The 16178-nt window shown below is 41.0% G+C and overlaps 1 protein-coding gene across 1 annotated transcript in view; it reads right to left on the bottom strand.

Annotated features, from left to right (window-relative positions):
• LOC136858268 (lysosomal alpha-glucosidase) overlaps positions 1-16178 on the bottom strand; it is a 246183-nt gene that overhangs the window by 40536 nt on the left and 189469 nt on the right. Inside the window, exon 3 of the mRNA XM_067137674.2 lies at positions 326-488. Within this exon, the coding sequence (XP_066993775.2) occupies positions 326-488 (163 nt within the window). The remainder of the gene's footprint in view (positions 1-325; positions 489-16178) is intronic.

Here is a 16178-nt window from a genome sequence, read left to right as displayed (position 1 = left end):
ATATGTGATCAAAAATAATTGCATACCTCTAGTTTATATCACTGGTTAAAGCATGATTTCAGAGAGGTATTATATATGCAAGCATGCGAATTTGATTGGGAGTACAGGACGAGGGAAACAGAAATTAAAAAAAATGTCTAGGTGGAAGAAACTGATATGAAAACCTATCAGTGAGTATCATTCAGTAGTTCCAAGTATAGTTTTTATAGCCCAGAGTCTCAGGGAATTTTGACCTCCAATAGAAAATTACAGGCATTAATATCCTCTGTTATTAGATAATTATTAAGATGACCTGCAATACCATTTCTAACAATTTTGAACGTACCTGTACTCATCTCTCACTAGACACGTTTGCAGCTGAGGACCCCCCACCAGTTGATCCTGGAAGAGGTAGATGTATAATAGTACGGGAGCTACCACAGCAGCAAAGAACATCACCACGAAAAACCTCAGCCGTCGATCCAGGAGAATCTTGTCCCTTAACGAAGCTGAAATGTACATTGATGAAATAATCAAAACGGTCTATATAGTTAATACATACATACAAACATTATCATTATAGACTGTTATGCCTTTCAGCGTTCAGTCTGCAAGCCTCTGAGAATTTACTAAACGTCGCCACAATCCTCGATTTGCAACTAGTGTTGTGGCCTCATTTAGTTCTATACCTCTTATCTTTAAATCGTTAGAAACCGAGTCTAACCATCGTCGTCTTGGTCTCCCTCTACTTCTCTTACCCTCCATAACAGAGTCCATTATTCTCCTAGGTAACATATCCTCCTCCATTCGTCTCACATGACCCCACCACCGAAGCCGGTTTATGCGTACAGCTTCATCCATCGAGTTCATTCCTCAATTAGCCTTTATCTCCTCAATTAGCCTTTATCTCCTCATTTCGAGTACCCTCCTGCCAATGTTCCCACCTGTTCCCATTCTTGCTACTTTCATGTCTGTTACTTCTAACTTATGAATAAGATATCCTGAGTCCACCCAGCTTTCGCTCCCGTAAAGCAAAGTTGGTCTGAAAACAGACCGATGTAAAGATAGTTTCGTCTGGGAGCTCACTTCCTTCTTACAGAACACTGTTGATCGCAACTGCGAGCTCACTGCATTAGCTTTACTACACCTTGATTCAATCTCACTTACTATATTACCACCCTGGGAGAACACACAACCTAAATACTTGAAATTATCGACCTGTTCTAGCTTTCTATCACCAATCTGACATTCAATACTGTTGAATTTCTTACCTACTGACATCAATTTAGACTTCGAGAGGCTAATTTTCATACCATACTCATTGCACCTATTTTCAAGTTCCAAGATATCAGAATGCAGGCTTTCGGCACAGTGCCATTAAGACCAAGTCGTCAGCATAGGCCAAACTGCTTACTACATTTCCACCTAACTGAATCCCTCCCTGAAGTCTATTTAAAATACTGTAGAGCCTATGTAAATTAATATCCAATGAAACATCGTAAGGCATTCAATAGTTAACTGGAAAGAGAGGCAACCTGTTTCCTTTAAATTGTAGAACTATATCTACACATCCGTAACGTTAACTTATCTCCGATATATACTGTGATTCATAATGAACTGTAATGCTGCAAGAGTCGTTGTATGTGAACTATTATTTAGGGTTCGTTTTAAACAAAATAAATACAATAAATTAAGACAACAAGGAAGATTGTTGTCGATGTTAATTTATTTTTAATTTATAACAAAATATAAATTAATAGAATAATAATAATAAAATGCTCAATCATACCAAAATTCTGAATGATGTTTTTAGGATGCCCGAGCTATGGAAAAAATGGTATACTTTGACAAGAATTTTAATTTGGAGTTATATTGTTTCTTTTCAGAAAATAGAGCACTTGTGCGTGTTTTCAGATGTGCACAATCTGCACACACTAATTCGTTTAGTGTCTGGTTGATACAAAATATTGTATACTTGTTTATTCCTAAGAAAGCTGGGATTGGTTTAATTTAAACTTCCAAAAAATAATTTTGAGCGGGAGCCATCAGTTCCACCTTTCTTCGCGTTTGTTCGCTTGAATGAGGTTCTCTGTCCGGTTCACTCACTTCAGGATTGACATCTACTGTTCGCATATCTTCCTCTACATCATCCATCCTCAACTTTAGAGGCCCATCACACAACCATGATCGTTAAGGCGCCAAGTCCATACAGTCTGACACTATGGTTAGCCCCTTCGAGTCCTGTTGGTGGAAAATAGTTTCAATATGCGAATGTGGACCGACGGGGTAGGCGAGATGGTGGAATAGAATTTCTAATCACTAAGTTACGTGCAAAAAGCTTGAATTTAGTTCCAAATCTCTCAGCAGTGTTCACATGGAGCGAGGGCTTAATACGTTGTTGAGGGAGATTTGTCCGTCGGATGGTGTTAAATCTTGAAGAGATCCTTTGGTGTTATTCGACATGAGTGGGCTACGAACCAACACCGGATTTCACCCTCTTCGTACTCCTTTATCATCATCACCATCATCTCACACCAAGACGTGTTGGACGTCCATGGGCGTCAAATTGAAAGACCTACACCAGGCCACTCAAAAATGTCCTCGGACAATTCCGGCACTGATATCCATGTGATAAATAATAAAAAAAGACACCAGCCTAGAACTATGCGGTCAAAAAAGATGTTTACTAATGCAAGGGGTGCATTTGACCAGTAGCGCTGAGTAACATGCAGCGAGTGACACTCCGTTTCCTATTTCTTCATATTCTGACGTTACCTGCCCGTTGGTAGTAGTTCTCCTGTGAAAATCAGTTGGTAGACATCCCATTCATCATTTGTGCATGCGGGGCAATTATAAGTAGAAAGTACTGCGTTCGAGAGCCACCTGGTATATTACACTGAACATATACGCGTATCCTGGGTTTACCTAACAAATTATATTCAAAATAAAATCAATCAACGCTGGTATCCAACCCATCACCATAAAACACTTTGGGAATAATAAAACACGTAAACACATCACATAAAAATATCAAGAATATAGCACACAATAGATCTTGAAGATATGGCTTAATCAAGCCATAGTATCAGGTTAAATCCATTGTCCCGAAAGGCGAACTCAGGTATTTCAGCTTCCGAGGTAAAAATCTAAAACTCCTATCACGAGGTAATTTAATGCAAAAAACTGGGGAGTAGTCCATCCATCACAAAATCATAAAATTATCCACGTTTCTCATAAGGTACCATTAGAATGGGATCGGTACTGTACTGGCAAATGAAAGGAAGTCCTGCAGGTAATTGCTAAGCTTGTTGGAAACAACACAATCTCCCCTCAGACCCTGCAAATCCTTACATCGTAAATCCATCAACGTATGACAATGGCTGTGTGCCTTGTTCTGCGGCTACAAAACTCTATTGTATTCCTTATCTTTCTTTCTTTCTTTCTTTCTTTCTTTCTTTCTTTCTTTCTTTCCTTCTTTCTTTCTTTCTTCCTATCTTTCTTTCATTCTTTCTTTCTTTTTCCTTTATATCATCTTGGCTCGTTCTCAAGTACGCATTCATTTGAGAGCCAACTGTTCTTATTATTCATTATCTGGCTATACAGGGTGTTAGGTGTATACGTGCAGATATTTCTTGTAGCAATAGAGAACGATGTGACGAACCACTATATATCAAACTTTTAGTAATCCGCGGAAGTTATTTTCGAGAGCAAAGGGATACGATGTTTTTAGAATAGGTAGTATGCCTTGTTCTGTGAATGAATAGCTTTCCGTTGATAACAGGCAAGTCACGCGCCATCCGTGCCAAACCGGTTTCTGTTTATGTTTCAGAGCAAATATACTACCGTAACAGCTGACCGCTAATGCAATGCCACGAGATGTTACGTAATATACTTGCCAAACTTGTTTTATGTTTACGAGCAACTGAACTACGATAACAGCTGAAGGCTGCTACCGGTGTTCACCATGTTACGTTACATTCCCGCCAGACTGGTTTTGTTGTTAGTATTTAGTTTCCGTCAGACAACCCTAGTTATCGGTTTCGGACCCTGGAGCTGTATCGAATTGTCAGCGTTAATACTGGTTCATTTGCTGTTACGTCATTTAGGGGATTGGGATATCTGTGGTCGTCAGCCCCATGGTCTAGTGAGTATGGAAATGACCTGAAAACCTATGTCTTTACGCCAACGAAAGCAAGCATGGGATTGAATTGAATTAGGCAAGCACAGCCAACGTTTTACTTCAAACGAATAATGGACATGTTATACAAATAAATAAATTAAACGTACCTACATTTCGTGCCTCCTCCCGGGCTGTGTGGCTCAGAAGGTTGAGGTGCTGGTCCTTTGACTCCAACCTCGCAGGTTCGAACTTGGCCCAGTCCGGTAGTTTTTGAATGTGCTCAAATACGTCACACTCGTGCCGGTAGATTTATTGGCACGTAAATAGAACCCCTGCGGGACTAAATTCCGGCACCTCATCCTCTCCAAAAACCGTAAACGTAACGCAAATACCATTATTATTATTGTTATTATTATTATTATTATTATTATTATTATTATTATTATTATTATTATTAACTACTCGCCAATAATGTCTGCCTAGAAAATACTTCTCATCGTTTATAACTATGGATCTCGACAGTTGTATAATGTCCTAATTATGATGATTTTCAAAATTGGCTTTAAGTCGCACCTACACAGATATGTCTTATGGCGACGATGGGACAGAAAAGGTGTAGAAGTGAGAAGGAAGCGTTCGTGACCTAAATGAGGTTCAACTCCAGCATTTTCCTGATGTGAACATGGGAAACCACGGAGAACCATCTTCAGGGCTGTCGACAGTGGAGTTCGAACCCAGTATCTCCCCACTGAAAGTTCACAATTTCGCGCCCCTAACCGCACGACCAACGTATTCCAAGCTCTAATGCCGGGTTGAGCACCTCGGACGATAGAGCGCTGGTATTCTGATCCCATCTTGGCAGGTTCGATGGAGGCTCAATTCGGGGGTATTTGAAGGTGCTGAAATACGCCAGTTTCGTGTCTGTAGATTTACTTGCATTTAAAAAAGTCCTGCGGTACAACATTCCAGCACCTCGGCGTCTCCAAAACCCGCCAAAGTAGTTATTGGGACGTAAAAAATTACATTATTATTTCGTGCTTGCAAACGAAAAGCATATGTGTAATGGTAAAATAAAGCAAAATAAAAGTGGCCAGTCTGAGTTGCTCAGACGTTTAAAGCACTGGTTTCTTGTTTCCAACTTAGCAGGCTCGATCTTGGGTCCGTCCGGTGGCATTCGAAGGTGCTCGTCAGCCTCGTGTCGGTAGATTTACTGGCACGTAAAAATAACTCCTGCGGGACTAAATTACAGCGCCTCCAGAAACAGTATGAGTAGTTAGTGGGACGTAAATCAAATAACATAACCGGTATTATTATTATTATTATTATTATTATTATTATTATTATTATTATTATTATTATTATTATTATTATTATTATTATTATTATTCACCTGTTCATACTTTCGTCTTATTCCTCTTTTTACTCTCCTTTTAAGTCGTATACTTGTTATTCATATTTGATGTTTTGTTATTAATATTATTGTTATTTTTATATAATTATTATTTTTATTATTTAGTTTATTTCGTTTATTTATAACATATCTTTAGCTTCATGTGACACAATACTTTTTCCGTCTTTAATTCACCTTTTGTATCGTGTCCCGGTGTACTTCTGTCCTGTGCTTCAAGACAGTGGTGCAAGATCTGTGTTTGTTTCCCCAGCCCGGGTGTGTTTCGTTTCTCATGTGACAGAGTTACATTTTACGTTCTGTTACATGTTTAAGTTTGGCCTTGTGATACATCGCCTTTAATCTGCTCTGCAGCCTTTAAACGTGTAGCATGGTCAATGACCTCAGTGCTTGTTTTGTTCACATATCTGGACTAAGAACTCGTCTCACTCGGCACAGCAAGTTCAAGGCCAACCACTTCTATCTGTTTGTTTGTTTGTTTATTTATTTACCCAGGTATGTATGTCAACATTGTACTATGTCAACATCGTACCATGAAAACGTACTCAATAAACGGGGTCTCTGTCCTGGGTGGTGTGTTCTGCGGGCCTCCTCTGGGGTCCGTGTTGTTGCTGCGGTTATCTCTCTGCGCGTTCAGGTATTTACTAACATGTTCAATTCAATTTATTGTATGTACAAGACATACGTCCAACTTGAATTATTTCATCCTCACAACTCTACTTCCTTACTCCATGGCCCAAGAGCTACACGTGTAGCTGACGGCCCATCCACCCCTCTACGAGTGTGGGAATGAAATAACTAATTTGATTGAATTGTTTTCATATTTCAGTAGTGATGAATATAAAACAAGCATTTTTTGAATTTTTGTACGTGTTAATGATGATGATTGCTGTTTTAAGGTAATCGGCCCTTAAAAACGCAAAGTGTCTTCTGTTTTAACTCGTAGTGAATAAGAAACAAAATATAAATTTCTCGAACACACGTAAAGAATCAAAAAACCGAGCTCGATAGCTGCAGTCACTTAAGTGCGGCCAGTATCCAGTATTCGGGAGATAGTAGGTTCGAACCCCACTGTCGGCAGCCCTGAATATGGTTTTCCGTGGATTCCCATTTTCACACCAGGCAAATGGTGGGGCTGTACCTTAATTAAGGCATGGCCGCTTCCTTCCCACACCTAGCCCTTTCCTGTCCCATCGTCCCCATAAGACGTATCTGTGTCGGTGCGACGTAAAGCAAGTAGCAAAAAAACAACACATGCAGTGTAGGATTGAGCAACTGCCGAAATGCGTTCAAGGTCAATGTCTAGCGTTTTAACAAGCACGTCTTCCGCACTCGCGCACTGAAACTCTCGATTTATAATTTTTGATACCGGTACATCAATTTCCCTGCTCGGATTTATGAGAATATCGACCTATCGAGACTCAAAATACTAAGGCGATACTGTACTGTACTCCCAAGCCATTACGTTGCAGAAATGGCGTAACATCTGACATACCAAAGTAAAACTCGTAGCAATTGTTCAAAGTGATCACCCTGGGCTTCCCTGCAGGCTTCACTTCTCCGAATCCAGTTGCGACACATTCGAGCCAAGACACCAGGGTTGTGTCCGACTCGTTGGCTGAACGGTCAGCGTACTGGCCTTTCGTTCAGAGGGTCCCGGTTCGATTCCCGGCCGGGTCGGGGATTTTAACCTTAACTGGTTAATTCCAACGGCACGGGGGCTGAGTGTATGTGTTGTCTTCATCATCATTTCATCCTCATCACGACGCGCAGGTCGCCTACGAGAGTCAAATGGAAAGACCTGCACCTGGCGAGCCGAACTCGTCCTGGAATATCCCGGCACTAAAAGCCATACGACATTTCATTTCATTTCATTTCATTTCACCAGGGTTGTTCAGAATATCCTCTGCTGCTTAAACAATACGTTCACGGAAGTCGTCCGAAGTGGTTACTTCAGTTCGATATACTTTGTGTTTCATGTTCCCCCAGACATTAAAGTCCATTGGAATAACGTCTGGAGATCTGGCTGGCCAATTGATATTTCCACATCGTCCTGTCCACCGTTGAGGAAATGTCTGCACCATCGTGTAAAATCCACGTGGTTCTGCGTAGTGGAAGCGACACGTCCTCTGAAAACTCAAGTAACGTACTGTATCTACAGGAGCAAGAAAACATTAATAAAAAGATGATTAGTCCACGTAACCGACTTCCTACTACACCCATCCAGGTATTAATTCATAACCGGTGCTGGAAATTGCCTTCTCCTACTGAATGGGGACGTTCCACAGCCCATGAGTGGGATATAGTCGGTTCGATCTCCTCTGTCGGCAGCCCTAAAGACGGTTTTCCGTGGTTTGCCATGTTCACACCAGGCAAATGCTGGTGCTGTTCCTTAATTAAGGCCACGGTTGCTTCTTCACGATCCTAGCCCTTTCCTATCCCGTCGTCGCCGTAATATCTATCTGTGTCGTGGCGACGTACATCAACTCGTAAGAAAATGGTAATCAGCTGTCAAAGACACTGCACCCGTAGAAACATGGTCAGGATGCACTCGTTCTTCATGCAGTGCCCTACGTATGGTCCAAGTTGGTACACCAACGGCACGTGTTATACTACGCATACGGCGCCCGGATCATCGTTTACTATTGTTAGGATGCCCGGCTCCATGGCAAAACGGTTAGCGTGCTGGCCTTTGGTTACAGGGGTCCCGGGTTCGATTACCGGCAGCGTCGGTATTTGAACCATCATGGTTATTTTCCCTGGCATGGGGCTGGGTGTATGTGTTGTCTTCATCCTCATTCGATTATCATCAAGATGCGCAGGTCACCTACGGGAGTCAAACCAAAAGACATGCACCTAGCGAGCCGAACCCGTCCTGGGATCTCCCGGCACTAATATCCATACGCCATTTCATTTCCATTGTCAGGATGTCTTCTTCCGCGTCTAGAATTACACGTGGCCGTTAAGGCCATCGCTTCTGAAAGCGTGATGTAACACAACCTGCATCGCGAATACGCTGCAGTACAGCAAGTATCGTTGCTGGATTCGGCACCCGTCTGTTGGAAAGCCTTTTCCGATTTTCCGATAGATTCATTGAGGGCGACCCGTGTTCTGTTCTGCCACACGATACACTAGCAGCATATAATGGTATTCGTGGTATTCATACACTGGCATTATTCAAATACTACTACTACTACTACTACTACTACTACTACTACTACTACTACGAAGTAACTCGCGTACTAGAACGGACGATAATTCGCCTCTCTGACAGCTGTTATTCAGGTCAAGGTCAGACAGACAGCTCATACCTCTAGTCCGGTGGTTTCATGTAGGGGCGGGAACCCGTCCCACCACACCCCCGTCGCTAGAAACAGCAGACGACCGACCGGCCCGTGACAGGTCTAGTGAATTTGTCAAACTGCTTACGTGAAATATTCTCCCACAGTGTGATTTCAATACCATGGATTCTTGGGAGACCAACTCGCCGTATTGACGTGTACGTAAATAAAGTTTCTTACGTCAACGAAAGAATGCGTGGGATAGGATTTCCAAGTGAGTAGTATCAGAACTGAATTGTCAAAGCACATCGAACGTTTTGCTTCATATCCATAAGGGACATGTTTTAAAAATAAATAAATTAAACGTACTTCCTTTTCGTGCTTCCAAACGAAAAGAACTTGTTTAATGGTAAATTAAAGCATTCAGCTTTTGCAGTGCCTATTAAACGTATCAAAATAAACGTTGCCAGGTTGAGCGGCTCAGACGGTTCAAACTCTGGTTTCATGAACTTAGCAGGCTCGATCCTGGCTCAGTCCGCTGGTATTTGAAGGTGCTCAAATACGTCCGCTTCTGATCGGTAGAATTAGAGGCACGTTAAAGAATACCCGTGGGCAAAATTCCGAAACCGCGCGTCTCCATTGGCAAAAAACATTTATTATTATTATTATTATTATTATTATTATTATTATTATTATTATTATTATTATTATTATTATTATTATTACTGAGCGAGTTGGCCGTGTGATTAGGAGCGCGCGGCTGTCAGCTTGCATTCGTCGTAAAGCCACCTACCAATATGATAATAAAAACTGTGTTAGTCCATTATTACTAACTATTACGAAAATAAGAGTTAAACGCCCCACTGAAACTTCGTAGCTGGTAATCTGTCAGAAAACACTAAAGAAAATAGTGAACTTTTAACAAGTCCGAATTATTATTAATCTTATAATTGCGGACATGTCTCCGGAATTACCGAAACATGTTTTTACAAATTGTTTTACGTCGCACCGACACAAGTAGGTCGACGATAGGAGAGAAAAGGGATACAAGTGGGAAGGAAGCGTTCGAGGCCTTAATAAAGGTACAGTCCCAGTATTTCCCTGATGTGAAAATGGGAAATTACGGAAAACCATCTTCCCGGCTGCCGACAGCGGAGTTCGAATCCACTATCACCAAAATGCAAGCTCACAGCTGCGCGCCCCTAACCACACGACCAACTTATTCCAACCTCTAATGCCGGACTGAGTAGCTCGGACGATAGAGCGCTGGTCTTCTGATCCCACCTTGGCAGGTTCGATGGCGGCTCAGTTCGGTGGTATTTGAAGGTGCTCAAATAAGCCAGTCTCGTGTCTGTAGATTTACTTGCATTAAAAAACACTGCGGTAAAAAATTCTGGCATTTCAGCGTCTCCGAAAACCGTGAAAATTAGTTAGTGGAACGTAAAGACATTATTATTAGTAGTAGTAGTAGTAGTAATATTATTATGATTACGGAAGTTCTAATTAAGCGGGTCCATTACAGTCATCACTTTACCTATCGGCACTTACTGTCCAGTAATAAGCCTTCTGTCCGCCTCTGTGGTATAGTGGTTAGTGTGATTAGCTGCCACCCCCCGAAGGCCCGGATTCGATTTCGAGCTCTGACACGAAATTTGAAAAGGGGTACGAAAGTTGGAACGGGGCCCATTATGCCTCGGGAGGTCAAATGAGTAGAGGTGGTTCGATTCGCACCTCAGCCATCCTGAAAGTGGTTTCCCGTAGTTTTCCACTTCTCCAGGCAAATGCTGCGATGGTACCTAGCTTAAGGCCACGGCCGCTTCCTTCCCTCTTCCTTTTCTATCCCTTCCCATCCCCCCGCAAGGCCCCTGTTCATCCTAGCAGGTGGGGCCGCTTGGGCGATGTACTGGTCATTCTCCCCAGTTGTATCCCCGACCCAATGTCTCACGCTCGAGGACACTGCTCTTGAGGCGGTAGAGGTGGGATCCCTTGCTGAGTCCCAGCGAAAACCAACCCTGGAGGGTAAAAATATTAGGAAAAGGAATAAGCCTTATATTACAAATGCCCGGCGGCAATTCCACAGTACCGGTAGCTCTTTTTCCTTCGAGCAATGTTCACGATGGATGAAACTACGGTTTTTGAAATGTGTCTCTTTAATAATAATTTCACTGAATATGTATAGACTTTTCTTTCAGTGTCCATCGTCCTTTCATTGACATAAAATATTTATGAATAAGCATAGAGAACCCGCATGGTCTATCGTCAGAAATTCATCGCAGACTGTCGCAATAACAGCACAGAAATGTTGCGCCCATTTTTCATTTACTTATTAACTATTTCCTTTCATTTTGTCAGCTTGGGTCACTGATTAATGCCACTGACGTCTTATAAATCACACACAACTACACAACACTTGATTTGCATGCATGTGCTGGTACGGATCTTCGACGTCAACGTAAGGATTCTGTGTACTTTTCACACAGGCTACCCTAGACCGGTTTTCGAGTACAGCAAGTGGCTTGGCAGGTGAGTCAACCTCTCCTACTTGCCAAGCCTTTAGGGGAAGTGCACAACATGTGTTGGCCTGCGATAAGAAACAGGTTCAACAAACTCTATACTCTGCTACTGTACTTGGACTACGCGTGGACAGAATGACATCACCGGCGTATCCAGCTACGGCCGTTCAAAACACATTGGGTCCTGAAATATTTGGTTCAGTTATGGGCAAACTAATAGGACAAGGTAAAAAGTACATAGCATATATTGTGAGATGTCTTTTTCTTTGCCGACTAGCTTAATATCTGCACGTATACACCTAACACCCTGTATATTCAGCCTAATTCAATATATCACAACAGCCATAATTATTATAATCTTTTATCATTCCAACATCTCAAACATCTCACAAGCTTCACCTTCCCATACCATACCACTGCATCTCAAATCCGTTCTATTAATTTACAGAGAAGACTCCATTCTCACAAGTCATTTAACTGATTCAATTTACACGCGTATCTATATAATTCACATATTATCTCGATTTGGACATCTTCAATGATCACTTATTATTATATGGGTTTCATTTATACCTGAATTGCCTTGAAGCAAACATATAGTCTATATTCAAATTACTATGAAAATCTATACCAGATAGTAACATTATGAAGATATTATAAATTTAGCTAAAGCGCTATTCTTCTCAAAATATGTGCTTCATATGCACTAAGAATTTATGGGATCTATATACTAATTCATGCAAATAAGCCTGCTAAATATCAATAATTATTCTTTATCACCTAAAAACCCTAATTAAAATAATAAACAATATTTTCCCAGTCACACGCGTATAGTGTTCCCTACATTTAATATTATTAATTATAACATTTTATTATTTACAGAGTGTTCTCCCCGTACTGACTTACGGTTGTGAAACCTGGACATTGAGCGAGTTTGTTAAGCAAAAACTCAGAACAACCCAAAGAGCTATGGAACGGTTCATGCTAGGCTTGACGAAGAAAGACAGGAAGAGAGCAGATTACATCAGGTCAGTCACAAAGGTCAGTGACATTTTAGAAAGGGTATTTACCCTAAAATGGCAGTGGGCAGGCCATGTTGCTCGGAGAACTGATGGTAGGTGGACAAAGCTTGTGCTTGAGTGGTGTCCGAAAGATCATCTCAGACCAAGGGGAAGACCACCGGACAGATGGGATAAAGACATCCGGAAGATTACTGGGATCAATTGGCAGAACATCGCTCAAGACCGTCCCAGATGGAGAGACCTCATGAAAACCTACCTTGCTTCGGACTTAAAGAGGCCACATCGTAAAAACGATTGAATATGGCTGATAGTGATAGTGATAGTGATAGTGAATATTTACAAAATAAATTTGCTACTGGCATCAAATCTCGTGGTTTAATATATTCAAATTAAATGTACTTAACGAATGCTGGGTATGGTTTGCTGTCATCTCGAGGTACATTTGAGATTTTACACCACCATGATGAGTGCTTTTCTCTTTAATAGTCCTTGGTTCCTCTTCATCCTAACACGATCCATGTCTCGAACTGTGGTCTACTTAGTGGAGTCTCTGGACGTTTCCTGAAGAAATGACTGCAAGCACTTAGGTGCGTTTCACGTAGGCTCCAGTTCTCGGGGTTCGACGATCACTCACGAACATACAGGCAAAAATGGGAAATCAGTTACTAAACACTGTTTATGTGCTTTAAAAGAATCTACTGGTGATAAGATCCGCTAAACAGATTAATGCAAATAGTGACAAGTTTGTATAAATCACTATTCATTTCCCCATTAATCACACAGTCTATCACCACGAGTGTCCATGGAGTATGCAAACGCTAATTTTATCAGGAATAGTTCTTTAATTTTACTGAACGTCACTCACTTTTAAGATGCTTTAGATCGGTTACTATTAATTATTGGACGTAATTAGTTGTCTCACTATTACTAAAAAACCTGATGCGTTTGTCCTTTCACTAACGATTGCATCATGAGCCGCAAGTGACTGTCGTTGATATATAAAAGATTAAAAGTTGAGATAATACTTCTATTCATCACAACTGTACATTATCTTGTACCACACGGCTTATTTCGCGATATTTTACATCGCATTGATGTGTTTTTCTTCTATGACACAACACTTCATACAATGATATCCAAGTTCACTCCTCACGTGTGAGTTCTGCAGCTACACAAATGACAATGGGATACTGTATCTAGGTCCCTGTTTTACTTATAGCATCCGGACAAAATGGTCAGGGGGGAGGTAAATCATGCCCCTGTTCAAAATGAAGGTCCGGTAAACGGAATCTTTCAGCGACGTGAAAGCAATCAAATTATAGCTCGTGAACCCTACTTTCTACTGATCTCATTGAACACTAAAACGATCAGTGGGTCATTCACAATCTCAAAAGCGTCCTTTTAGAAATTCACGCGTCATGGTTCATCAAGCAAGACCTCCCACTTTTTTCCACACGTTGTCAGATTTCAGCAGTCATCTTTAATCTGCGTACTACTGTATGACATGCGTCATTACCGATCCACTATTAAAGTATTGCATTTATATACATCAACAATTAGCATTAAATACATCGGTTCGAATGAGACCTGGCTTATAAATTTCTAGAAATTATCTCAGATGAAGGTGTTCTTCTTCTTCTTCTTCTTCTTCTTCTTCTTCCTCTTTTTAGTTAATTATGGTGAACTGGCACCAATGAATGCGGTGTTGAGTTTGTAAAGGACATTTATTTCTTGGGGGTTAGCACACCTTAATTCAGCCCACTCTCCGACAACCTACATTTCCACGCGTAGTGTCATCTCTCCTTCTCGTTCGCATGAAAAGAGAGCGCGATTTCAAGGTTCGGCAGTAATGCGCTATCATTTTCTCGTTACAGAGCAGAAAACTGCTCCCTTCGGGCTGGCGTATCGCAAATCACATCCCGGTTCGGCATGTAGACTGCTAATTACGACATTATATGTCGCAGAATGTTGCGGAAAACGGCACATATGATTGACTAATCCTACTAACATGCCTGTGGCATGGTGATGAACGGTCACAGTAAATAAAGGATACAGATCTCTGCACATGGTTATGAGGGGGTTTAGGGGTTGTAGTAAGGATGCAAAGGAGAGGCCATATAAGTCTCTGGTAAGACGTCAACTGGAGTATAGTTCCAGTGTATGGGACTCCAACCAGGATTACTTGATTCAAGAACTGGAAAAAATCCAAAGAAAAGCAGATCAATTTTTTCTGGGTGATTTCCGAAAAAAAGAGTAGCGTTACAAGAATGTTGCATAGTTTGCGCTGGGAAAAACTGGGAGGAAGAAGACGAGCTGATCGACTAAATGGTATGTTCGAGCTATCAGCGGAGAAATGGCGTGGAATGACATTAGTAGACGAATAAGTTTCAGTGGCGTATTTAAAAGCAGGATATATCAAAATATGAAGGTAATGTTGGAATTCAAGAGGACAAATTGGGGCAAATATTCATTTATAGGAAGGGGATTTAGGGACTGGAAAACTTAACAAGGGAGATGTTCAATAAATTTCCAATTTCATTGAAATCATAAAACAAAAAGCGAAGAAAACAACAGATATGTAAGCTGCCACCTGGGCGACTGCCATAAATGCAGATCAGTATCGATTGATTGATATTCATGAAAATAGATCCATTGCACAGCGTCTGGTGTATGATGCAGTATCTGCAGCTGGTGGAGTATTAGCTGTCAATGTTTCGAAAAGATGATCCATGCAGCAAAAATTGCAGCAACATGGAGAAATGAAGATTTAGAAAAGTATAAAAATACTATAGATAAAATCGCATCCAAAAGAAAGTTAGCAGCAGGAGAAATAGAACATATATAATTGAAGAAACGATGCATTTTGCTGTATTTGTTAATACTTGGTTCAAACACCACCAACGAAGTCTGTATACATGGATGAGACCTGGAGACACTGAAAGGTATCAAATAGACTTCATTATGAATAGACAGAGATTCAGATATCAGGTACTGGATAGCAAAACTTTCCCAGGAGCAGATGTGGACACTGATCACAAATTGTTGGTCATGAAATGCCATCTGAAATTGAAGAAATTGAAGAAGTAATCCAAGGCGATGGGATCTGAACAAGACGAACGAAAAGAGTGTGAGGAATTGTTCTGAGAACATGTTGCATAAAGACTAAATGAAAAGGCTGAAGGAATCACAGTAGAGGAAGAATGGACAGTCATGAAAAATGAGGTCAGTTGGGCTGCGAGATGTGTTAAGAAGAAAGGAAAAATCAACTAAGAATCAATGGATAACTCAGTAGATACTAGACCTGATCGATGAACGACAAAAAAACGCAAAAAATGAAGAGAGCGGGAAAGAACAGAGGATTAAAGAATGAAGTCGATAGAAAGTGCAAGACAGCTAAGGAAGAATGGCGGAAGGGGAAGTGCAAGGATGTTGAAAGTTGTATGGGAAATGCAAGGTAGATGCTGCATACAGTAAAATCAAGGAATCGTTAGGAGAAAGGAAATCTAGGTGTATGAATATTAAGAGCTCGGATGGAATACCACTTCTAGGGAATGAAGATAAGGCAGAAAGATGGTAGCAACATATCCAACAGTTGTATCAAGGTAAAGACACGGATGATATGATTCTAGAACAAGAAGAGGTTGTTGATGCTGATGAAATGGGAGACGCAAAATGGAGGTCAGAATTTCACAGAGCTTTGAGAGGCCAAAATAGGAAAAAGATACCTGAATTGATGACATTCCCTCTGAATTACTGACTGATTTAGGAGAAACCACCATAGCGATGTTATGCAATAATTAGTGAGTAAGATGTGTGATACAGGAGAAGTGCCAGCCTATTTTCGGCAGAATTTTG

Source organism: Anabrus simplex, chromosome 1 (assembly GCF_040414725.1).
Source record: "Anabrus simplex isolate iqAnaSimp1 chromosome 1, ASM4041472v1, whole genome shotgun sequence".
Classification (NCBI taxonomy): domain Eukaryota; kingdom Metazoa; phylum Arthropoda; class Insecta; order Orthoptera; family Tettigoniidae; genus Anabrus; species Anabrus simplex.
The sequence above is the reverse complement of the archived record's forward strand: the minus strand, read 5'-3'. Positions and strand labels throughout refer to the sequence as shown.